The 27,282-nt window shown below is 35.2% G+C and overlaps 1 protein-coding gene across 36 annotated transcripts in view; it reads right to left on the minus strand.

Moving 5' to 3' along the window:
• The window catches only part of PLEKHA5 (pleckstrin homology domain containing A5), a 192,828-nt gene that overhangs the window by 34,105 nt on the left and 131,441 nt on the right, over positions 1 to 27,282 (minus strand). For 16 of the 36 annotated variants that reach the window (XR_006353167.1, XR_006353166.1, XM_043965267.1 and 13 more), the window contains 8 exons: positions 22,878 to 23,343; positions 21,216 to 21,299; positions 17,130 to 17,249; positions 16,262 to 16,315; positions 8,879 to 8,959; positions 4,559 to 4,621; positions 2,146 to 2,226; positions 1,864 to 2,013 (listed from right to left, as the gene is read on the minus strand). Coding sequence is in view for 34 of the 36 variants with exons in the window: in XM_043965267.1 (XP_043821202.1) it covers positions 1,864 to 2,013; positions 2,146 to 2,226; positions 4,559 to 4,621; positions 8,879 to 8,959; positions 16,262 to 16,315; positions 17,130 to 17,249; positions 21,216 to 21,299; positions 22,878 to 23,343 (1,099 nt within the window). In the remaining 2 variants the exon portion in view is untranslated. Of the gene's footprint in view, positions 1 to 1,863; positions 2,014 to 2,145; positions 2,227 to 4,558; positions 4,622 to 8,878; positions 9,009 to 16,261; positions 16,316 to 17,129; positions 17,250 to 21,215; positions 21,300 to 22,877; positions 23,344 to 27,282 lie in introns of those variants that run through there. The other 20 variants (XM_043965283.1, XM_043965282.1, XM_043965295.1 and 17 more) reach the window with 6 other exon arrangements.

Consider the following 27,282-nt stretch of genomic DNA (forward strand, 5'->3'; position numbering starts at 1 on the left):
CTCAGACACTTGACACTTACTAGCTTTGTGACCTTGGGCAAGTCACTTAACCCTCATTGCCCTGCAAAAAAAGCAAAAAACAAAACAAAAAAGTTATGGAGCAATAAACTGGGAGAGGTAATGAGAATCCCCTTCTTCCTCATCATACTCACACAGCCTTCCTTCTTTGATAATTAATATTAATATCCAGTTGAATACTTTCTCCTGCAAATGTGACATGGTGGTGTTCTTTGCCCTAAACCCATTCTCCCTCATTTTTGTTCAGTCATGTCTTAGTGCCCTAGGTATCCAATATCGGGCCTTACGCTTTTTTTTTAATGAACTAAACCTATATCACAAGAAAAGACCTACTGCTTTATTCATTATTGGTCTGTTTGATTCCTTTGTAAACTTTCCTTAAGTCCCCAAACTGCTAAAATAGTCTGAGGCAACATCCAAAATCTATATATCCAAGTTTAAACCTTCGCCTTCAAATTCCAGTTCCAAATTTCCAGCTGCTGCCAGCCAAGTACAACCTCAGAAGGTTTCATTAGTATTTCAAACTCAATCACATTTTAAATTCAAAACCTGTCCTTGTTTTAAACTTCCCTGTTCCTTTTAAGGGTACCACCAGTTTTTTCAGCCATTCAGTTTCAAAACCCTAGTGTCATCTCTGACTTTTCCCTTTTCTATCTTACCTTATAATATCTGCTGCCAAGTAAGTCCTACTGATTTTACTGCCACAACATGCCTCATAAATTTTTTTTTCCTTCCATTGGCTATCCTCATATGTACCTTCATCACTACTAGTCTAGACTACTGTGCTAGCTTCCTAACTGGTCTCTTCACCCTTTCTCTTTCCTTCCTACAATCCATCCTTTACCTAGGTGCCAAAATAATCTTCCTAAGGTAAAGCTCTGACCATATCACTTCCTTATTTAAAACCAAACACACTGAGGGACAAGTATAGCCAGACAGCTGGGAGGATGACCAAGCGAGCAGAGCAAGGAAAATCTGAGAAGAAAGGCTGATCAAGAGTGTTGAATACTGCAGAGGTCAAAAGGAGGGGGGGTCTAAGAAAAAGCCATTAGGTTAACTGATAAATGTGCTTAGGAAACACCACCAAAGACTTCTTGGAGGTAACCTGCTTCAGTTTTAAAGAATATGGCAGTCACATATAACTAACTAGACTCTCAGGACTTGAATAACCACAGTTCAGTTTGGAGCTCAGTCAAGAATCCTGGTTTTATTGATTTGCTGTGATAATTGTAGAAAAATTATTAGACAATAAATACATCAGTTAAACTCTGAAATTTTTTCTTTAGAATTTTGTTTGTTCATGTGTGAGGCAATCGGGGTTAAGTGACTTGCCCACAGTCACACAGCTAGGAAATGTCAGGTGTCTGAGGTCAGATTTGAACTCAGGTCCTCCTGACTCCAGGGCCAGTGCTCTATCCACTGTACCACCCAGCTGCCCCCTCTTTAGAATTTTCAAGTGCTAATGGGCAAGTTTTGTCTAATACATTTGTTTTACCTAGAATTAGTTGGTCAATGGAAATCAAATCCAAATCTACCTCATATTTAATTACATTATGTAATGTACCTCATAATACATTCCTATTGAGATTTTTACTTTCAAAGTCTATAAAATGTCTTTGTGTTTATCTTTTGGTAAAAGAATTCTTTTGCCAAATAAAAGACACTGATTTTAAGATTCAGGTTTATTCCTAATTTTCTCCAAGACAATGCTTCCCATTAATGTTATGCAATTTAATATTTGCTTCTTATACTAAAGAATGAATATTCTAATTAGAGGTTAAAAAAAAAAACCCAACAGGAATTGGAATTTCATTGATTTTTACAAGAAAAAAAAAATCTACTTACCGCTGTAGCTCGAGACAGTTCTCGGCATGTGCTAAGTAGTCCATTCTGTAAATCATCCCTTTGCAAAAGTACATTCTGAATAGCTGCTGGATTATCTGCATTCATCTCTATTTCTTGGCTGGCTGATAGCAAAGCTTGCTCAAGCATGTACTATTATAATAAAAAGAATTACTTTTAATGTTCTGAATTACTGAATATATTCTTTTTACTTCAGTTATCAATGCCCTGATAGTAATCAAATAAAATAACATCAATTTTAGGTAATAAACATAATTGCCCTACTTTCTCCTTGTGGAGCTGCTGAAGTTTCTCTTCCAATGCATGTACCACTTTATCTTGTTCACATAATCTGCTTAGCTTGGCCTAGGGTAATAAAAGACAATTTCCATGGTTAGCAGTACTTTTCAATACTTTGAATTTTTGCTTTAAGAGCAGACAATGTACATTTGAAATAATCATCTAATTTTTAATTAAATGATTTAAGTAAATGTGGCCTGAAAGTAAAATAAAAACAGAGGAAGAAGACTAAAGAGACATTTTCAAATCAATATTTCTGCAGACATATCCAGGAAGCTTAGACTGGTGCAGAGAGAACTATCAGTCAGTCAAGAAGACTTGGGGCTCAAGACTGCCTCTACCATTCTCTGGGCAAATCCCTTGCATTCTTAGTATCTCAGGCCACTCTCCAAGACTAGAAGCTGCAAACCAGTTGCAAATCTAGTAGAGGAAGTTAACTCACAGGGAGTTGGACTAAAAAGTGTCTGCAAAGAAGAGGCAGTACAGTTCAGTGGATAGAGTCAACCTTGGCATCAGAAAAATTTAGGTTCAAGTCCTGTTTCTCACACATACCAGTTGTGTGTCAGTGGATGAGCTGTAAACTGTAAGTGCCCTCAGGCAATAATGAGACTGATTTAAAGACTGGATGCCCAATCTAATGAAATAACAGGGACACTGCTTTGCCTCTAATCCCTTACCCAGACATACACTCTCCGAAAGTCTACAGAGGCAAAAAGTTAACCAAAAATTATATCAATAACTGGGTTATGTAAATTTAAATTAGACTTCAATACTTAATTTACCATTAAGGTAAATCCAAATTATGTAAATCCAAATATAATGAAATAAAACATTCACATATTATTTTAATTAATTACCCATTTAAATGAAGTTAATTTCAAGTTTTACATTTTAAAAGACCGGGCACTGGGGGCAGCTAGGTGGCACAGTGGATAAAGCACTGGCCCTAGATTCAGAAGGACCTGAGTTCAAACTAGGCCTCAGACATTTGACACTTAACTAGCTGTGTGACACTGGGCAAGTCACTTAACCCTCACAGTCCCCCTCCCCCCAAAAAAGAATGGTGTCTGCTTTTTATCTAATTCTCCCCAATTTCCTAACTCCCAAACTACCACACTGAACAATTAAATCCTTAATACAAAACACTACCTGAATTTGATTCACATTAATTCCTCATAAATCCTTAGGGAAAATCCAAACACAGGATTATTTTTAACATAAAAGCAAAATCTATAGAAGGTAGCCATTTCAAACACTACTGCAAATATTTTATTAGTTTTAGGCTTAGGTTATAATTTAGAACACAGTTTTAATTTTTTCATAAAATTCTTTTTCATTCTAACCTTATGGAAAATGTTAGAAGCCACTTCAAACTTTGTCAAAATAAATGTGTCAAATGGATTTTTGATATCACTTGAAAACGAAAGTTAAAGCCTTGGAAATCAAATTTAAAGTATCAAAATATATTTGCTTTCATGTCTCAGAACCCAAATCTAAGATATATTGAATAAAGTAAAGGTGCAAAGATAAAAATCAATTTATCTGCCACTTATTATTATTATTTTGGGGGGGGGGCAGGGCAATTGGGGTTAAGTAACTTGCCCAGGGTCACACAGCTAGTAAGTGTTAAGTGTCTGAGGTCGGATTTGAACTCAGGTACTCCTGAATCCAGGGCCGGTGCTCTATCCACTAGACCACCTAGCTGCCCCTGCCATTTATTATTGAAAATATTAATAAAACTCTTAAAACCTGACAATTCAAAATTGTATTGAATAGATAAATAAGGCGAGGTAGAAAATACACTGGGCTGGGACCCAGCAGACCTGTGTTACAGCCTCAATTCTTTCTCTAGTTGTCTAATCTTAGACAAGTTATTTTGTTAAGACTCTCAGCTTAAGTTTACTCATCTGTAAAATAAGGTACCTTCCACTATAACATTCTTATTCTAAGTATGCTTGATTAGAACAAAACTGTGGAATCAACACATAAGAGATCAATTGCAAAGACAGAGTAGCAATTCAGGGACCTCAGAGGTAAGGATTACTAAGTCTAAATTTGGGATCCAAAAGGGAAACGGTGATGGAATTTGAAAAGTAGTGATTGGAAAATGGGTTATTTCCATTTTTTTCTTTTTCCAACTTGAAAATGTTATTTGAAATAGCTTTTTACTCTCAGTAAAGAGGAAATTTCTATACATTATTTTCACTGCTAACTAACTCAGGAATGCAAAGATTTAAGCCAATAGAATAGTGAAAAAGCTAATTTAGCAACAATCAATGGCAATTCTTTTTAGTGGAGAGTGGGGTGGGATAGAGTGAGGAGGCATTATACTTTCTGTGCTTATGTACAAGATGAATATGGTAAAAACATCAGTGATGAATGTCAGACTGATACTCACATCAATATCCACCTCTTCAGATCTGTACTTGTACAATGTACCTCTATACTCATCTTGTGACAGCTATAAAGAAGAACACTACTGTCATAAAACAGCTTCAAAAATAAAAGAATGAAAGCATGTAATCTGTAATCAACAGTTAAAATACACTTATCATCTATATGACCAGTAACAATTTATGGGAAGACAGGTTCTGATTTTACTGAACAGACATTTATCAAGTATGGATTGCTTCAAAAAGGAAGATATATAAAATTAATAATTCAGTATTTTCACATGAACTTTAAGATAATATATTTTTAAAGCTGTGTTCATTAGGCTTGTGTACTATCTCACAAAATAAGAACATATTCATAGAAGAGAACTAGAATAAAAGATTTCAGTCAGGCTTAATGATTTCATGTTGAAAAAGATATATTTGATACACAGACATGCATTTTACATATACTCATAAAAGTCATATTTTAGTATATATTTTAGTATAATTCTGTGTAAAATGCATCTAATATGTTTTGTAAATACGTATACCAGAAGTATAAGGAAGAAAATGGGTTGTTTTAATTTAAAGAAAAAACTGACTTTTCTTTTGTCAGTTAAGAGTCAGAAGATAGAGAATCTAAAATTTTGTGCAAATTTTGTATTATAGTGCAAATGTTGTATTAGTTTTAAGGAGTTGCACATTTAGATTTTTTCCTTAGAGGTCTCTAAAGTGGTTTCTCATCACAATATTTTTTGCACAAACAAGCCCTCATATCCACTAGTTGTTTTTTTTTTTAACTAAATGTGATTTCTTATCAAATAGAACTTTTATTAAGAGTTCGACCTGTAGCTTAGTACACAAAAGAATGAGAAAAGGGATGGCTTAATATCTCATTTATCTTTTTGAATGACCCATCTTAGTGCAATTATGTTTTGACTATGAGGTACAACTGAATTCTGCTACATTTCACACACATATGTAGAACCACGTGTGTATATCAATACTATAATAAAAGACAGTGTAATGCAATGAAAAGAGCACTTGGAATTAGAAGACCAGCTCTACCACTTCTTAACTACGTTTCCACACTTGAAAAATGGGGAATACTTGTACTACTACTCCATAAAATAATTGTAAGGGTCAAATGGGATAATTAAATATAAAGTATTTTATATCATATAAACACAGATTACAAATAATACCCCTCTATATAACACCCACCAAAGCAAGTATTAGTGGAAATTGATATTTCACCTAATAATCTGTTTGAACTATCAGACTACTTTTATTTAAACCAAGGATTAGTGGAAAGTCAAACACAGATACAGACATATGTGTATAGATACACATATATGCATGTGTATAAACATTTCTAAACAATCTAATATAATTTTCTTAAAAACTTTTAAAGATTATAGAGTTTCATTTCAAGGTGTCCTATGAATTTATCTACAAATATATTTTGTGATAATTTAAAATAAGGTATGGTTATATTAAATTATGCACTAATTTTTTATTTTAAAATAAAGTTCAGACCTCATGGATATTCTTTAAAATCATTTTGGCTTTAACTTATTTTGAAAAACTCAATGAACATAGCCTCCAACCTACTAAAATGTCTAAATTGAACTGTTCTAAATATTTAAATTTAAGTGTAAAACAACTTCACCTGACTTAAGGATATAGTTCTAAGCACTCAACCGAAATGTACAAAGCAACATTTTAATCTAAAAGCTTGATGGTATTTTAAAAATCAAATGTTTAACCATGTATTAGGCCTAATTCTGAATAACTGCTAAAATTGGATAAAATTGCCAGATGTTTACATGCTTAATGAAAACTTTTTGGGAAAAACTTTTTTAAAAGTGCCTCTGTGTACATGTAATTATTATATATTATTGTTTTAAAATTATATTTTGGATAGAACACATCATTAGTCTTAATAAAAATCCTCAATGTCATTATATTAGAAAAGAACAAACTAATTCATGGCACTAAAAATGTAGTCTTGACATAATGAGAAAATTACATAATGAATGTAGAATATTTCTACGTATTGTTTTCATTCTTTCACTTTTGTTTCAGGTCTTTACCAGATTATGAGCTAAATGATTTAATTTAGGCAAACTACTGCCTACATAACTAAATCGGAGTTCTCCTATTGCACAAAAAGGAATGAAAATATAAAGGAATCTTTGGTGGGGCAGGAAGTAAATAGCTGTGGAAATGTGACTTGGAAGAAAAGAAAGTATGCCATAGAATTATCCCCCCAAAATTATTTTTTATTTCTGGTAGACCTTAGGAAACTGATGAAGACAGGTATAGTGGATCTAGAGGACTGACTCTGGATCCAGGAATACTTGAATTCAAATCCTGCCTCTGACATACTAACTGTGTGATCAAAGGCGAGTTAGTTAATCTCTTGGTAACTCAGACAACACTATAAGACTATAAAAGTTACAGATCTTTATTGGTGGAGGTAGTTTATGTCAAATAAGCTCAAAACTAATGAAATCAAGTCTGGTACTACCAAAAAATGTCAGGATGCTTATTATAAATAAAATTGTAAAGACAGTATCAGAAACACAAAAACTAAAATGTAAACTTTCACGAAGATTTCAGAGTGAGGGATAGGAAAAGGAGGCAAAAATTGGAGTTTAAGAGGATAGGTTGCAAGCGCCATAAATTCACAATCTTTGAGAAATATATCTTAACATGGTTTTTATATTTCTTAAAACTTCCCAGTGTTAACATAAAAGTTCTTTTTGGCTTGTGAACTAAAATTTAGAAGATTGGTTTCTTGCCTAGTGTATTAGATTGGGTATGTATAGTTACTGACATCAAGTATCTAGTTTTTATTTTGTCTCTGAAGTACCTACAATACTAGTCAGGTAATAACCTTTCCCTACTTCCCTTCAAACATATATACTTTTACCCATTTAAACAGACTGATGTTCTTTTATACTTCTTTCTGAATTCAAGATGTGGTACTAGATATTACATTATCTTAGTTTATGTAGAGTATCTGACCTGATAAGGATTCTAATCCAGAAGAGAAAGCAAATGATTTTTGCTATAGCAAATAACTATATCTCTTATAATATGAATATATATATATATGCAACCCTACCAAATACATATGCCCCAACATACATCTCACATATCCACAAATAGTAGCTACTCCTATGTTTAAAAAACACAGAAGAGGAAAACCTCTAAGTTTTTCTATAAAAAAACTCATGTTTTTATAGTACAAGTCTTTGAAGATAACAAGGAATAAATAAATTTTCTTTGTTTTGAAAAGATTACTTGTTTAAATACTTAATGCTTTAATTTTTATTGTGAATTATATATAAAAGGTTGCACTAAATCCAAAATTTGGTATTTCAATACAGAAATCACGTTTAAAAAGTATTATCTTAATTTTTAATCAATATTTTCTTCTATTGTATTTCTAAAGTAGGTCATCATCATAATTACTATCATTTTAATATGCTATTCTGAGTTTATTATAAACAGAAATATTCTAATGTAATTTAAAAAATCTGCTTACTTTAAAAATTGTGTGAAAATTTGGGTGTAGATTGGTAAAACATTTCTTTTGTAGATCTGTGATTAACCAAACTCCTAAGGCTAAGTCTTCTACTCCCAAGAGATACATACATAGATACACACACATGCACTCACGCATGTATGTGTGTGAAAAAATATGGTAAATGGAAAGAACTATCTGGAGAATTACCTGAGAATAACAGGAACATAAGAAAAAGGAACCCCAACATTTTTTCCCCACAAGAAATAATTACCTTAAAATTTTACCATACTATAGTATTTTCTTCTTGATATTCAAAAATATTTTGATTTCGTCTCCCAGATTAAAAACTAGGTAAAACAAAACCCAACAAGCTGTGGGTTTGTTTTTTTGGATGATGAATAAAACTAAGAAACCAACTATCTGTAAAGAAAGTGAGAAAAACCTTTCTTAAAATTACTTCTGAAATGCTTTTGCATTGATGGAGACAAACGGAAGTTCATTAGAAATTTTACAGTTTTACTATAGACCTATATATAATACACATAATTTATCAAAGATGTTAGACAAAATACTTTAGGAAAAAGACAGACTTCATATTCAACAGCAAAAACGTTCAGCAAAGCCATGCTCACAATCCTGCAGCATTTCATAAAGCATGGATGATTTGTGGCTTCTCAAACAAAAACAAATAAATAATAAAAAAAAACATTAATGTTATGAGTAAATCTGGGGAACAACCAAAAAACTGTCACTGAGGGAGTTTTGCAGATGATAAAGCAGTATCATTCACTATCCAAGACCTTACTTGCTGGTACAGTTGGGGTCTTAGCGCCGAGTTCTCAATCATAGTGTGAACCATGGTGATTAAAGGTTCATTCTCTTTCATCTATTTCAAATCAGGAGGAGCATACAGCAAACATCAGTTTACAGCATGGCTAGATTTGAAAGACGACACTGTAAATATAGCCTCTACTTTAATGTCTTCCTAACAGTGTAGTAAGTCACACCCAAGTGTTAAAAGACAAAAAGCATTTTGACTAAGTAACAAATGACATGAAATTTCTAATAACAGAATCTTTTATATAGAGCTGCATTATATTCTAATGTAAATTTGATAACTAATTTCATAAAAAAAATGCAACAGATAGTAAATTATAATAAATCCAAGCACCTAAGAACTTATAACTCAGTATCATACTGTTAAAATATTTCAAATATTTATAATGGAAGACAGTAAAAAGCCAGTTTTTTTTCACTACAAATATATATATATATATATACACACACACACACACACACATATGTATGTGCTCTTTAGTATAACTTACTGTCTACAGTAACACATTATTTTATTGGTCTATTTTGATTCAATATAGGTATACAAGATCTGTATTTTGTAAGAAAACAACATGTAAAACATGTATTTCAAGGGTAAATATACATGCATATATGTTTCTATACTGACAGCTTAATTTTAAAACTAAAAACTGCAATATGTACATTAAGTCTTAAGGCACACATCTTAAAGTTAAGGTCAAGCAAGTTTTAGGTAAAATAGTTAAAATATTTTATATATGTGCTTGCTTCTAGTATATAAAGCTGTATTAATGAGAAGACCAGGATCAAGTCTCTGAATTAAAAAAAAAAAAAGACAAATACAAATAGGTATAATTTGAAGTTATAATAATTATATATTTACATGTGTTTGATTACATATTTACATGTGTTTTGATTATTTTCCTCTATGAATGTGCCTGCCATAAAAATAATTATACTATGGATGCTCTAAATGTGGTTTGGAAGTGATCTTTCTTTGGGGGTGGGGGATGGGGGTAAATCTAATACAAGCAGAACTATAGGGAGAAGGGCTTTCCAGTATTAAATGATCGCTGGACACTATTTCTGTTGTCTGAGGACCAAAGTAGTTAAGTTTGGAAAGATTCATCACTAGGCTGGACGCAAGGGAATAAAGTTTTTGAAAACAGCAACTTCAAAGACCATTTACTAATCTTTAGGTGGAAGAAGGAACCATACCAGTAAAATCATGGTTCCTTGATGCAATAGATTAAGAATTTTCCTGACAAAACTTTAGTGGCAAAGGCTTTTCTATATACAAAAATCCTTCTAAACCATAAAAGAATGCTAATAATTCCGTAGCAGTTCTGACAACCATATAACCAACTTAAAACAAAACACCCCTGGGGCAGCTAGATGGCACAGTGGATAGAACACCGGCCCTGGATTCAGGAATACCTGAGTTCGAATCCGGCCTCAGACATTTAACACTAGCTGTGTGACCCTGGGCAAGTCACTTAACCCCAATTGCCTCACCAAAAAAAAACCCCAAACAAAAAAAACCCCAAACCCCCCCCCCAAAACTCAGTATTGCTATCAATTTGCTTTTAATACCACTACCAGATCTGTTCAAAGAGTTCAAAGAAAAGGGAAAAGGATCTATTTGTACAAAAATATTTATAGCAGCTCTTTTTGTGGTAGCAAAGAACTGGAAATCAAGAGGATGCCCATCAATTGGGGAATGGCTGAACAAATTATGGTACATGACAGTAAAGTGAATACTATTGTACTACAAAAAATGGTGAGCAGGATGATTTCAGAAAAACCTGGGAAGACTCTTAGTAGTTAAATGAAATAATCCTACTTTCAACAGGACATTAATGATTTGGGTAAAATAAACTGATAGACAAAAGAAATCAGGCTAGATAGTATCTTCTTCAGGCTGAATAAGAGATAACGGAAGAATGTTACACGGAGGAGAAATGAAAGGAAAAAGACACTGGTATAACTGGGTCTTTTTTTTTTTTGGTGAGGCAATTGGGGTTAAGTGACTTGCCCAGGGTCACACAGCTAGTAAGTGTTAAGTGTCTGAGGCCGGATTTGAACTCAGGTCCTCCTGAATCCAGGGCGGGTGCTCTATCCACTGTGCCATCTAGCTGCCCCTATAACTGGGTCTTAAAAATAGACTGAGGCAGGGGCAGCTAGGTGGCACAGTGGAAAGAGCACCCGCCCTGGATTCAGGAGGACCTGAGTTCAAATCCGGCCTCAGACACTTAACACTTACTAGCTGTGTGACCCTGGGCAAGTCACTTAACCCCAATTGCCTCACTAAAAAAACAAACAAACAAAAAAATAGACTGAGGCACTTCCTAACAAGAAGAGAGCTAGAAGAGAAAGAAACTGCTTGTCTTCCCAAGAATGATACAGCGGAACCACAAAAGCGACCAACTGAGAAATCATCCAGTTGTTGTTTTTTGCTGTCAAAGAGGACCAATATCACAAGTGATGTCTTGACTTCTGAGTAAATTGGATTTAAATGAGGCAAAGTTGCACAAAGTCTTCCGCCTCACTCTCTCCTCCAGTATCATTGAAGTCCCATGGCAAGATAAAAGTCCCATGACTGGTGATGGCCTAGGATGCAGTGGATGACCTTGGTCAACCAATGTCTGATCAAGCTCTAAGTGCTCCCCAGTACCTGCTTTAGACACTTTGTTGCTGTTGGACTAAATTGTTCTCATTTTCCCATTCTGGCAGGGGGTGGGGGTGGGGGTGGGGTGGAAGTCTTCATGTGTTTGGCACAGACATTCCCCTATCACACTGTTGGGTTTGAGGCCTGTAGCTTACCCTCAAGGGCATGTATCTAATTCATAACAGAGAACTCACTCCCCTCCCCAGACTTATCAGAAAGATGGTAATGAATCATGTGGGCATAAGTGATGCTTTCAGAAAGAATAGAACAAGTATTACTAAAGGTCATGACGTCTTGGGCAAGAAACTGAAGACCCTATGGGTACAGGTTTTCTTCAAAAAGACAAGGGATAAAAAAAGAAAAAATTAATTTGAGAGGTGAACAGCTAGTTAAGAAGGTTGCATCTGAGAATAGATTTGAAGTTTTTGATCAGTTTATAATATAGTAGTGAAAGATTCCTGGCCAGAGAAGGAATATATTAGCAAAAAGCTGTTAAAGACATACTTAACAGATGGTCTTATAAATCAAATCAAAAGAGCTTTAAACCAAAAAGGATAGGAGAGGGAACAGACTGCTTAGGTACAACCTCCAAGTTAGATACTATAGAGAATAGTCACAAAGAAAGAATAGCAGTTGAGAGAGCAAGAAATTCATAGAAGACAAAAATCAATAAAGGAGCCAATAGTAAAACACAGGGGTTCAAGTGTCCATACATAAATATTTAGGCAACAAATAAGAGGAACTACTGATCCTAATGCAAGGGGGCAAAATTGCCCTTAGAGGTTTCATTATTACTTGGGAATAAACCCATGATTGAACGATGACTCTGGATGGGTATTGTTTACTCAAAAGTTACATTCGTGATGAAATCTAATAATCAGAAGGAAGGCATATTATGGAGAATTTTTCAGTAAAGGAGAAACTAGAAAGCAGAAGGTTTTTAAAAATAAATTTTGTTTTGATCATTGAAGTATACTTACTACAGATAATCTGATCAGAAAGAGAAAACAGGTAAAAACGGCAAACATTACAGGCATGGCCAAAAGGCATACTATTGTAGTAATGGAGAAACTTCAATTACCTAAGGCTTTTCTGGAACTCTGTCAAAGGCAGAGCAGCTAATTACTTCTTGATTTGCCTTAAAGACCACCTCATTCTTCAAAATAATAAATGCTTTTTCATTTAAACATTCATTCATTCAAATAGATAGTCTCAAAGTATTGCCATGGCGCATGGAGTATACCTCTGCATGTTGGCAGGAGAGGGATAGGTGCAGGTATATGCTGCATGAGAAGGGATGGCCAGGGATGTAGCCTTATCCTTATGAGTGGCAGAATGCAGAAGGTGTATGAAAGGGGAAGGTTTAAGATGAAGGAAAGTTTGGTAAAAATAGAAGAGAGGTTCCAAGGAGCATAATAAAAGGAGCAAGCCCATATGGATTGGGAATTAAGAGTAAAATTTTGGGGCCAGATATGAGAGTGATGCCATTATTACAAATAGATAAGTTATGGGGTAGGTTTTTTGTTTAAAAAGGAAACATGGTGCTCTGTTTTAGAGAGACTTAGATTGTGATGCTAATTACACTTACAGGTAGAAATTTCTAGCAGGTAGCAAAAATTGGATGTTGCTCAGAGATGCGGGCTAGCTGTAAGGTTCATTGCAAAGAGAGTGGGATCCAAGCAAGACGAAGACAGAAACCCTCTAATATCTTTTTTTTTTTTTGGAGGCAATTTGGGGTTAAGTGACTTGCCCAGGGTCACACAGCTAGTATAAAGTGTCTGAGGCTGGATTTGAACTCAGGTCCTCCTGAATCCGGGGCCAGTGCTTTATCTACTGTGCCACCTAGCTGCCCCCTAATATCTCAACATAGTAATAGAACTTTTTGTGGTACTAAAGAACTGGGGGAAAAAGTAGTGTCCATCAGTTGAGGGATGAAATGTGTGGTACATAAAACCACACAAATGAACAATTCAGAGAAGTATGGAAAGACTTAAGTGAAATGATATAAAGTAAGGAGAACATGGAAAACCACCCCCAGTAGCAATGAGCATAATTATGTAAATGGAAAAAGTGACTGCTGTCTAATTACAATGACAGAGCTTGGATTCAAGGAGGAATCAAGAAAATGTGCCCCCCCCCCAATTTAAAAAATATTTTATTTTTTTTTGCCTCCCTTTTTTCACTGGAGAAGTGGAGAACTAGGGAGGTGGAATGCTTCATATAGCATCAGATACGAGCTGGTTAGATTTGTCAGAAAAAAACCAAACTTTCTTTCAAAATCTTTGTTAAAAGGGAAAGCTCACTCTGGAAAGGAGGAATATATTCAGAAAATAATGTGATCTACAAAAAGGCATTAATAAAACAACTGGGGGAAAGAATGCAATTTAATCAGAGGAAATGAGTTCAGATCCCCAGATATGACTTTGTACAAATCACCTATCTCCCCACGCCTAATTTTTTTCCTGCAAAATGAGGAAAGAGGTTAGACTAGATCGTGGAGATTGCTAAAACCAGTTGTTTCTAAATTCTAAGGTCACAGAGATCGTTACCACCATTTGAAATTAAGTTGAAGGGAAATCTCCACTAGAGTGCTTATGCAACTTCTCTCCGTTCTTTTCAATATTTTAAACAAGGAGTTGGATGAATGCATAAATATCATACTTAATGATTTTGGTAGTCTATGATCTGGATCATAATGCAAGGCAATTTAGAGATAAATATAAAATCTTACAGTTTTGGTCATAAAAATATTAACTTCACAAGCATAAGATAGCTAGACAATATATTGTCAAGACATAAGCAGGGGGGCAGCTAGGTGGCACAGTGGATAAAGTGCTGTCCCTGGATTCAGGAGGACCTGAATTCAAATCCGGTCTCAGACACTTGACACTTACTAGCTGTGTAACCCTGGGCAAGTCACTTAACCCCAACTGCCTCACCCCCTCCCCTCAAAAAAGGCATAAGCTTGGCTAGACTGAAGTTCATATAAAAAAAGATTGGGTTGGGGTCTTAATATTGCAGTATGATTTGCATATTCAATGATTCATACTGAACTATCAGTTGTTGTGATAGCCAAAACCTGTAATATGATCTTGGGTTATGACAAGTGAAGCACAATGCCAAGAATGAATTTGGTGATAGTCTCAATCAGAGATTTGTAAATGTGAAACTATATAATGAGAAGAAAAAAATTCAGGACCTAGTTTTATTTTACCACTTAAATGATTTCAAGGTACCTTTAAGTATACATTCCTACTACTACCATTGTCAAAACTATCTCTAGTTTTTTCCATGTTTAATTGTTATTTTAAAATAGAATTTATTCTGGACTTTAAGTCTTTTCTCTGTACAGAATATTAAGTGAAAGTTTTTACTTCCTCTTTAGGTCATTTTCCTTAGCTAATACTCTTACCAATATACTTTTAGCATGCAACACTATAGTTAAATTTCAAGAGCATCAGCCACCAAATTGAGAATTTTTTTGTAACCAATATCAGAAATCCTATTTTCTAGATCATTCTGATTGGTAAATAACAGCTTTTACCATAATGAAATTTCATAGTAAAAAATTATTCAAAAGTTAACATTTTAATCACCACAAACAAAATTATTTGGTATAAAATATTCTTTTTGTTTCTTGTGGTACAAAATACTTTTAATTAAATAAATTAACCTCTTTTGTTCCCAATGGAACAATGTAACTAAACACAAGACTTTCTCCATCAATACTTCTTTTTCATTTATTTATTTAATTTATCATTATTTTTTCCATCAATATTTCTTGCAAATACTCCATTGCTTTTGGTAAAGCATCTTGAAATTTAAGATACTAAAAAATAAGGCTAGAGCACCCTTCAGCTTACCCTGTAATAAAACATATTTCCTGAGAGTTTATGCTAAAACAAATTTTATGTTTGAAAATGCACCAAGACATTATAAACACTTTAATATCCTTAATATTTAAATGTACTTAATAATGAATTTGAGCACTGCCAATAAAGTATATAGGAGACCCTTCTTGTGACAATCTGTATTTTCTACAATAGCCTTCCTTTTGACTAAGTAAGAGGTGATACAAAACCACTCACAAAGGTGAAGAGGAGATGGGGTGGTGAGTGGCAATGATGATTTTATATACTTCATTCTAAAATAGACTAAATTGGGGATGAGGAAAACAGAAGGTACTCTCCTCAAAACTATTCCATATATGGGGGCAGCTAGGTGGTGCAGTAGATAGAGCACCAGCCCTGGAGTCAGGAGGACCTGAGTTCAAATCTGGCCTCAGACACTTGACACTTACTAACTGTGTGACCCTGGGCAAGTCATTTAACCCCAATTGCCTCACCAAAAAAAAAAATATATATATATATGTATATATATATATTCCATATATATCCCACATATTAGAGGCTCCTTTCAATAAGTTCCATTTAGAGGCAATTATCTTTTACGATGTGTTTTTTCCTAAAGGAATATTCTAAACTTCTGTTAATGGAATAGACTCTAGGAAACTAATTCTTCCTAAAATGCCACTTAAAATGCTGAGGGTCTCCTATATTATTCTATTTCAAAAGGAAGTTGAAACTCATGGCATTAAGTAGAACTATTTTAATCCTAAAATGTTTCTAAAATATTTCCTACATTAAAAATGTAACCATAAGCACTAATAAACACTAATAAACAAGAAAATTCCAGAAATCCCACCTGATGATCCAAGTATAGGGTGTTCTTTTGAAGATGATGTGAAAGAATTTCATTCTAGTAGATGCCAGTCAAGCAGAAAAAGGACAGGGACAGAAGGTCACGACAAGAGTCACAAAAAGGTCAATTTTTGAAAACAGGAAAATGACTAGTTTACTTTTTTAAATTAAAACCACAGCGTGTCATCATTTTTATACATGTTTCCATGTACATTACTGCATGATGTACAAGATGTGTCATGCAACTTAGTAATTATTAAAATACATAAATCAAACAAGAGAAATGTTAAGTGAGTCCAATGAATAAGCTATTGGTTTTAAGTTTCAATTGGCAAATGTAAATTCTTTTTTGAAATATATTACTTCTTAAACATACATAGTTAATAATGTCCATGAAAAACTTCCATGACTTTTCTCAAATCAAAAGAAAAGGCTATGAACCCTTTGAGAATTTAGCCATATAATACATTTACTTTTGGTCAAAAATAATTTACCTCCTGAAGAGAAAAGATTAAATAGCAGAAGGTACTATTATTTAAGATTTTTTTTTTACTTAACACTTTCCTTTCTAATCACTATAGTACCTCTCATTAAAAAAAAAATAGATATGGATATAAAATAGTACATCTATCAAGTCTATTATTAAATTTAATTTTAGAAAGACTGTTTTGTATCCTATTTGTATTTTGTTTTGGTATAGCATTAATAAACCAACGGGGCTGAGCTCAAAAGGTTAATAGCAGGATATGATATATATTGAATGCAGTGATTGCATTATGCCTGGCAACAATGGCAATGAAGAAACTGAGTAATAAGTGGTTCAAAATTAGTGATGATGATAGGTGACACATATTAATTACTTCATAGCTGACCTTTGGACAGTGGGCCTCAAGTTTGAGTTGCATGAGCTGTGCTAGCGTATTTTCCCGGATACTACTCAGTTCAGCTTGCTGCCGTCTCAGCTTTATTAGCAGCAGTGTGAGCTCCTCTGGCTGAAGGAGTGTAATTTAAGAATCCAAATAGTGGAAAACATTAATTATTGTTTTAAATGACAGTTATTTATACCAAGATTTCCTGGCAAGTTTCCTTTGGTGGTCAACAAGCTGAAACATCAATCATAGCACCTAGATAATATAGGCATATATATATCTATAGAAATAATAGAAATAGCATAATTTTTGAAGTTACCAAAAATACCATTATAAAACCACATCAGAAACTTCATCCACAAAAGCTCTTTTCAAAGCAATGAAGAGAGAATATACAGGAATACAATGAAAATTACAAAGACTTACAGTAAGGATGGGCTAGGCATTGAGCTCCATATAAAATCACTGCATTAAAGATTCTCATTAGCAACATCTAGTTCAGTGGAAGGCTGGGTTTAAGGCCCTGTGTTCGAATCTTGTCTTTGACACTTTCTGCCTGTGTGACTTTGGGAAAGTCACTTAAGAGGCATGGTTTTTATAGTTTCTTTATACAAATGATGGAATTAGACTAAATATGACTCAGAGACCCCTTTTTCTAGGTCTGACATCTGGTGGGAAAAATGCCAGTGAAGATAAGGTTGGCAAAGTTCCTCGCATGCGTACAGGGAGTGCCCAAAGTCTTAGTGAAGTGTTAAGCTTTAACAGTGTACTAAGTGCACAGTTTTAAGCTTTAATTGCTTAAAAATGAACTAAGACTTTTGGGACACAATATACTCATAGCCATCTAAACTACAAAATCCCAAAGTAATGTTCCAAGGACCCTTGGAAATCTTTCATATCTTAATATAATCTACAGGTTATGAAGATCCGGTCAGTGCAGAAATAAAGAGGAAAGGGTATGAGATTCTGATATTAAAAGAATAATAAAAAAAAGGGATCAGCATAATCTAGGAATAAGAAGTAAAGGGAAGAATCTTAGATATATGAGGAATACTCTCTTCAGCTAAGAAGATGAAAAACAAACTCTGATGAAAAGTTTAGCTCCATTAATTATTTTTTCTTTTCTTGTTTTTTTTTTTTTGGGGGGGGGGGGCACGCAATGAGGGTTAAGTGACTTGCCCAGGGTCACACAGCTAATAAGTGTCAAGTGTCTGAAGCTGGATTTGAACTCAGGTCCTTCTGAATCCAGGGCCAGTGCTCTATCCACTGTGCCACCTAGCTGTCCCAGCTCCATTAATTAAATGATAGCATTCAAGTCAATGCCAAAAGCAATTCTTTTAGAAAAACAACTGGTGGTAAAATAATTTTATCTTAAATGACCACCAGAGGGAGCAAGAAACATTAACTTCAATAAATGGAAAAAAGAAAAATTGTATATCAAAAGATCAGAAAATCACAGGATTGAAAAACATAGGGTCCTTCAACAGCATTTAGAACGGAAACCGAGGCTCACACAAGAATTAAATATTAGGAATAAGATTCAAAATTAGGTTGTCTGTTAACACAGTATTTAGAGTGGGAAACATGACAAATCAAACAGTAAAGCAATCTTCAAGAAATACTGGAAAGTGTTAGATAAAGCTTTTGACAAGACATGGCATTTTGACATTCTATTTTTAACATGAATCATTTAAAAGGGCCCCCTGATTTCTCTTGAACATGACTACACCCCCACCCCCAACCCCTCCACGGTCTTTCCTTCAAGGGTTATACACATGACCATGCGCTTGTGAGAAGAGTAAGAACACATATGTTGTTTACCCAAGATGTAATTAGCTTAGGAACTGCTGTGTAATCTTTACTTGGCAAACACTGAATGGGGTTTTCATCAAGGCAGTGAGTGTGGTGTGGTAGCAAAGAGGACTGGCTTTCAGTTCTGATTGCAAACACTACCTAGACATGTAACCAACCTCAATCAAGTCAGGACATCTCTCTGAATCTCAGCTGCCTTTTTAAAAACTGAACAAGATAATCACAAGGTTCCTCCAAACTCAACTAAAAAAAAAGTTTGATTTTATTAAGATTTTTTTGGGGGTAGTGGTGGTGCTGGTGGGGCAATGGTCACACAGCTAGTAAATGTCAAGTATCTGAGGTCAAATTTGAACTCAGGTCCTCCCGAATCCAGGGCCACTGCTTTATCCACTGCACCACCTAGCTGCCCCCTGATTCTATTACTTTTGACTAATAAAATGTCTTTATGTTAGCATATACAATACTAAACAAGTTAAAATTGAGTTCTTTGAGAAAAGCCCTAAAACGTTGACAAAGTGGGAAAAGAATTTAAACGATGAAAAATTGTTCATTTTGGCTAAGTCATTGATAACTAACAAAAAAATCATTTTCAAAGTTATCAACATATATGGTGAATATTAAAGCTCCTAAAACAATGTGGCCGTCACAATTACTGAATAAAAAAATGAAATAATTTACTTATTTGTTTTCTAGGACAGCTAACTGATGAATTTTGGATTGTAAAACAATGGTAATACGAAGATAACATATAATACATATTCAGATATCCATTTTTAGAGACTTCAAAAATCTTTCATGGTACTTTTAACTTTCTTTCTTTTGGAGGCCAATTAGGGTTAAGTGACTTGTCCAGGATCACACAGCTAGTGAGTGGTTGAGGTCATATTTGAACTTTGGTCCTTCTGACTTCAGGGCCTGTGCTTGGAACTTTTTACTTTCAAAGATGGTAACATGATTGTTTTTGTAAGAAGTGGCCCAGCAGATAGTAAATAGTTTATAGTTAAGTAAGCCCTAGTGAGTAACCTGAGTAATATATTGGTTAAGTCAACAAAGCTTCTAAGTGTCAGAGGTCAGATTTGAATTCAAATAAATAAAACAGCTAACATTTACACAGTACTTATGGTTTACAAAGCCTTTTATAAATATCATTTTATCCTCACAACAATCCTGGGTGGTAGGAATTATTATTATTCTCATTTTAGAGATGATGAGACTGAGGCAGACAGGTGTTAACCAACTTGCCCAGGGTAACACAGCTTATAAGTGTCTGATGCTGGATTTGAAGTCAGGTCTCCCTGACTCCGGGTCCAGTGTTCTATCCACTGAGTCACTTAAATGTAGCTTTAATCTAAGGCCAACACTCTATTCACTATTCCCAAATTCCTTCACAAATAATACATATCTATAATGGAAATAATTATATGTATCTCTAAAAATCCTCCATTCCAAAGTTTACACATAATACATTGTGTTGTGCTTGAATTTTATGCATTATGTTTAAATCTTGCACATTAACAATGTATGTAACACAAATGAAATTATTAAAACTGAATACTTTATTTGCTTTTATATATACATATATATAAAACACATTTACCTCTTATAGATATGAAACATATTCCATTTTTTCAAGAAGCATGGTTGTGGAGTGGATAGATAGTAAGCCCCAGAGTCAGTAAGATCTTGGGTTTTAACCCCACTTACACATATTAGGTGTGTGGCCCTGGGCAAGTCACTTAAACTCTCAGTGTCAAAGTATATCAATGAAATTGCAAATCTTTCTGGAACTCCTAACCCCAAATTAATTCCACCTCTGCAACTCCATAATATACTTAATCTCTACAAAATATATAAGCATAATTCATACATCCTGACTGGTGAAATATTATGACAAAGTAGTAATATGGATTTCTATTTTTTGGCTTATGGAATCTGTTCTTATTACTTTATGTCTTTAAAGGTGATAAAATCAGTCTAACAGTAGTTAATATGTAGCTAAAGTTCTTGAATATTGATGACCATATAGCTATTTAAATATAAACACCCTGAATCCCACTTTTGTATGCATGAGTACAAAACTAACAATATTATCCAACATACAACAATACAATTCATTATTCAAAATTATTTATAATTCTTTGCTAAAAGTCACTGTTTTTGTTGCAATATACCTCTATGAATGAAAAAATTAAAAAAGTAAAATTAATGCCATCTGCATTTTTGTTGTTACATATCATCCTTAGATAAAATATGATGTGCCAAAAAATGTCAGCTCACCGTCTTGCCTTGGAGGCTTTGGGGATTAACTGGCTGTAAAGTCAAGCCTGCTGGCATCGACCTTCGATCAGGTACAAAAACATGCTAGAGAAATAAAGGAACAATATAACCCCTGTGTTGAGTTGTGTATGTGTGGGGTTTTAGGGGGGAAAGGGGTGCAGAGGGTGTCAAGGTCAGTCACTCAAAATGTTAAGTATTTACATTGTAAAAACATTTTTAATTACTCATAGTGCTGGTGAAAGGAGCCAGACACTAAGCCAACTTTTGCTCATTTAAAACACAGATGCTCAATACAAGCTAAGTCTACCACTTTTATTTAGTATGAGGATTATGGTTTGGTGGGATTTTTGGTGCAGACATTTAGTCTGCTGGGAACTGTACAGAAACCACTAATTCATTTCATACAGGCTGCTGAAACACCAGATATTTAAGTTCTGCTTAGTAGAACTTCTGCAAAGAACATGGAGATCCATGGCATGGTATAAACTTAGAGCAGATTAACCTTATTTAACACAATTTCACCCAAGAGAAAAACAATCAACTTTATCAAAGAAAGACTGACAAAAATACAATAGAATAAAATGTGAAAATATTTTAGACGTATGCTTTTACTTTTAAATGAACAAGAAAAGGTTTAATGTTCAAAACTGGCAAAGGCTAAATCAAAATAAAAATCAAATATTTTTTAAAAACATCATGAAATTCTGACTATGACTTGGGTTAGGGGAGACTTTGCTTTGTGGAACCTAATCTGACTTGTGATATGCAATATTTGTGAGCTTTACTATAGTGGGGTTCTATTGTAGCTACCTGAAAGCAAAAATATCTAACTTTAACTACTTAAAATGGTAAATACTTATGCCAACAGTAACGTTTTCAGAACATTATATAGTAGTGAAACCTATGTATTTTAACAAGGCTCAATGTGATCAATAATTGAAGATTAATCACTATAAACTCCCTGTAGACAGGGTCCATTCTCATTTTTTGTCTTTGTATCTGACACCTCCTGTTGAGTTTTGGGTGCCATAATTTTAAGAGGGACCTCATCCACAAACTGGAGCTTGTCAGGTGACTATGTCCACAATGATGTCTTATAAGGAACAGTTGAATTAGTGGAGATGTTTTACCTGAAGAAAAGATGACTTAGAGGGTATGAGAGTTATCTTCAAATATGCAAAGGACTGTTATTTGGAAGAGGGAACAGAATTATTTTGAGATGGAACTCACAGGAAGGAAGGCATGTGTCCCACTATTTATGGTGGTGACATGCCAGCCAAAGAAAAGGTTCAGTGGGAGAGGAGTGAGTAGGTAAATCTGGAGAGGGGAACTGTGGAAATCTGCAATTGCATTCAAGGTTGATAAAGCTTCTCTGCAAGACATCTGGGGAGCCTTTCTGCAAGGCTAATGATTCACATATTATTACTTAGAGAAGAACGTGAAATATTCATTTTCCAAAGAGCTCTCTGTGATCCTAGGGGATGAAAATTTCTACTCTTGCTTTTGATATTGATTATGGAACCTTTTTTTAAAGTAAAATAACTTTTCTCTTAAACTTTTAATGTCTGAACTTTAACAAGAGCCAATACAACACTACGTATGTAAACAAAGTCCAGTAAATAAAAGTTAGTGAATTAGATATATCCTTAGAGAATATTTTACCTTAGGATGATGTGCTCTGTGTCTGCGGTCCACTGTTATATCTCCTCTCTGTATTGGTGAAGAAACTTCTGATCTGTAAGTTCGTTGAGGAGAATATCCCTGATAAGCAGCTATTGAACCATGTGAGGGTGATGTGGGAATAGAGTGCATTGCTTGGTCAGAAATATTAATCATAGTTTTAGGGCTACTTAAAGTGCCATGTCTAGGTAGAGTACTTTGCTTATTATAGAACTGACGTTGCTGCCATTCATAGAGTTGCCACATTGTGTCATCTCTCATGGATCTCCGTTTATCTTCTGTTGGGGGTCCCACTGTCCTATCATGAGCTGATGGGGCAATGCTGCATATGCTCTCAGGTCTTGTCTTGCTATTTCTTGGAAGAGTTCTGTAGCCTTCAGGATAGCGAGGAACAACATGGGCTCTGTGGCTTGGCATGTTTCTTGGTAATGTCTGGTAAGCTATTACGCTGAAAAAAAAAATTAAGAGCCAATCTATAAATCGGAATGTATTAATATTTCTTTAATAACTTCAACTTTGTTACTAGATATGAGTATTAAACTGAAATACCAACACAAAGAAAAGCGAATTACAACTAAAAATTGATTTAAATTTACTAAGAAAATATTCTATAACTTACTTGAATTCATCTATTACTACAAATAACATTTTAAAAAAGTATTATGGGGGAGCTAGGTGGCACAGTGGATAGAGCACCAGCCCTGGATTCAGGAGGACCTGAATTCAAATCCAATCTCAGACACTTAACACTTACAAGCTGCGTGACCCTGGACAAGTCACTTAACCCCAATTGCCTCACCAAGGGGGAAAAAAGTATTATGGGTATGGGGTTTTTTTTGGTTTGGGTGGTTTTCTTGTGGTGCAAGGCAATGAGAGTTAAATGACTTGCCCAGGGTCACACAGCTAGTAAGTGTCAAGTTTCTGAGGCCATATTTGAACTCAGGTCCTCCTGAATCCAGGGCCGGTGCTCTATCCACTGTGCCACCTAGCTGCCCCCTGTTTTGTTTTTTATAATATAAACATTTACAGGATACTCCTACTTTATGAGAAGTCTCTTGTAATAAAATAAAACAGTTACATAAGGCTAATAACAGTGACCTCATCTAAAATGACATACACTGGGGGCAGCTAGATGGCACAGTGGATAAAGCACCGGCCCTGGATTCAGGAGTACCTGACTTCAAACGTGGCCTCAGACACTTGACACTTACTAGCTGTGTGACCCTGGGTAAGTTACTTAACCCTCATTGTCCCACAAAACAAAACAAAAAACAAATAAAATGACATACATAATTTCCTATTTGTAGTTAGCGCTCCCTTTTGTACCTTTTTTTTTTGGGGGGGATTATAATATTTATTTTAAATTACTTGGGTTATCTTTCCATTATTTTTTTAAAAACATAAACACTTTGATTTAACGTTTTAAGTTCCAAATTCTATTCCTCCAACCCCCTCCCCCTGGTCCCCCAGGCAGTAAGCAATCAGATATAGGTTATACATGCTTGCATCTCTTTTGTTGTTGTTATTTTTGTGAGGCAATTGGGGTTAAGTGACTTGCCCAGGGTCACACAACTAGTAAGTGTTAAGTGTCTGAGGCCAGGTTTGAACTCAGGTCCTCCTGAATCCAGAGCTGGTGCTTTATCCACTGTGCCACCTAGCTGCCCCTTGCATCTCATAAAATTAATCAAAATCTATTTCTTTTCCTCCCTACTCCTAGGAAAAAAAAATACATTTCTTGCAATGAATGTGAATAGTGAAGTAGAACACCCCTGAAATTTGTCCACAGAGGTTAAGGACCTTTGATTAGAGTATTAGCTCATGCTTATCTTTTTTCTGCTACAGTCTAGGATGCATATGTCCATTTTATATGCTTATATGTTCATTATGAAATCTTAGGTGCCCATGGTCACTCTTCCCCCAAAGTCCCATTGCTTCTAGGTCCCCACTTAGACTGTCTTTGCTGATCAATAGTTAAGTTCAAAATAATAATAGTAGACTACTTATTAAACTATATCATGAGGCTTCTCTTGATTATTGGAACAGCTAGGTGGTGCAGTGGACAGAATGCCCAGTTATGGAGTCTGAAAGACCACAGTTCAAATCCAGCCCTTGATAGTTACCAGCTGTGTGACCCTAGGCAAGTCACTGCACTTTTGTTTGCCTCAGTTTTCTACTCTGTAAAATGGGATACTGTGAGGATTAGATGAGACAATAATTGTAAAGTGCTTAGGTTAGTGCCTGGCACATAGTAGGTGCTGTGTAAATGTTAGCCATTAGTATTGAAATACTGTTAAAAACACACTGAAGTCATGGTAACAGTTCTGAGGTATTTGCCTGAGATAAGGATCTGTGGGCAATAGGGAAAGCAGGTTAGGGAGACCCTAGCCTCAAAAAACTGGTGGTAAGATTTTTGTGAAAATCAATTTTCTTTGAATATAGAAGAGGGGTTTCACTTGACAATTTCCTTCTTTCAATAAAAGTTCACCCACACTCCCACCTTTGTAGTTCTGGTGTCCATTTTACTATGTAACAGAAGTAGCATGTAACTACCAGAAGACAAATATTTCTTTCTGGCAAATTAAAGTGCATGTCATTTCTTAAGACACTAGAATGGGGAAAACTACTGGAAATATATAGGTTCAGGCCTAACATTTTAAAAACTTTTCCATAAAGTGCACATGTGAGTAGGTATCATGTTTGTCCAGTGAGTGTTACTTAGAAAGTTTGGATCACTATTGTATGTTGCCAATAATTGATTGTAGTCCCAAAAAAGCCTTGTGAAAATGTTATGCCCTATGTAACAGCAAAGTAATATAAAATAAAATTATATTTTATAAAAAAAAAGAAAAAAAAAAGAAAATGAGGGACAGCTTCCAACTGGTGGGCCTCAATCCTAATTTTGGGATAGATAGCTTTTTTAGACTATTCAATTTGAGACTGGCTGGTGAATTGACAGTTGTAGAACAAAAATATGTGCAAGATCAAAACAACATTAAAAGAAATCCGACCCCCCCAAATTATAAAAGATCATTCTACAATTGAGGATAAAAATGATAGAACACACAGTTTCCAGAGTACCCTCAGAGGATGATGGTCCTTGAAAAAAGATAAATAACTGCTTTATATTGATCTCTGAGTTACCCTGTCGAAAAGAAACAAATGTTTGCAATTCCAAGTCAGAGTAGACAGAGATATCATCAGACAGAGATAGGAGTTTCAATGTATTTGATCAAAAACAATCAAATGGTCCCTCAGGAAGTTATCATCGTGGCTCCATCTTATGAATGAATGAAAACACATTAAAGAATTATTTTGTGTTAAATGCTGGGAATAACAGTAGAAAAACTGGGATAGTCCTTATTTATAAGGAAGTCACACTCAAATTAAGGAGATGTTCCATACAGAAGAGTTCAGTGGCAGTGGAGATGGGAAGGTCTCTAAGTCCTAAAGGTCCAACAGGGAGTCGAGTAGATGCAAAGCTTTGGGGTCCTTGAAAGTGTACTAGCAGGTTATGTGCGAGTGCCCAGGGAACTGAACGCCCACCAGCTATACCACCCCCACCCCAATGATCCTGACTTTAAAAACGTGCTAAAGCTGTTCAGCACCCCTCACCCCTTGTCCCCATCCCCCTCTTTTGTTTTAACTCCCCAATATTCTACTCTAAAACTCCCCACCCCTTCTCCTGGGCTTTCCATGCCTACTCACTGGTAAAACCTGCTTTACTCTTAAGTCTTTCCCTTCCCACAACTTTCATCTTCAGTATCTCACTCAGACCAGCTCCCTCCTGAGGACACAACTGCCCTGGCCACCCTTTCCAACACTTTCCATCTTTCCCTTCAGACTCCGGTGGGGGAGCTGCAGCACTGTTCCTTTCCACTAACAAACTCACTCTTTGCCACTGATACTCCAGAATCTCTTCTTTCAGTCTCACTAAATCCACATCTACCCCTGGATCAGAGCTCTGGTAGCGGTTTTCTACCAGCTTCCCAGATACTCTCCTCTTCTCAATGAGTGCCGTGCTTGGCATTGTGTTTGTCTCCTTCTTCTATTAGGGGACTTCAATATACCTATTGATACTCTCTCAAACACCCTTCCCTCACAGTCCCTCAACGTCCTCATTCCTATGACCCATTCATTCACCTCACCTCAGATACACAGAGATGGTCATGTCCTTGAATTTACCAACAAATGCACCACTTCCAAATTCAGGAACCCTGAAAGTCCTGTATCTGATTACCATCTGCTGCAATCCCCAAACCAGTTCCTACTTATCATTGTGACCTCCAGTGTCTTGACCCTTTATTTCTTCCCCAGGCCATTACCTGGAAAATGTAGTCATCACTAGCTACATTTTCCTCCCTTAGCCATCTTGACAACTCAGTGAACC

Source organism: Dromiciops gliroides, chromosome 5 (genome assembly GCF_019393635.1).
Source record: "Dromiciops gliroides isolate mDroGli1 chromosome 5, mDroGli1.pri, whole genome shotgun sequence".
In the NCBI taxonomy this organism is placed as follows: domain Eukaryota; kingdom Metazoa; phylum Chordata; class Mammalia; order Microbiotheria; family Microbiotheriidae; genus Dromiciops; species Dromiciops gliroides.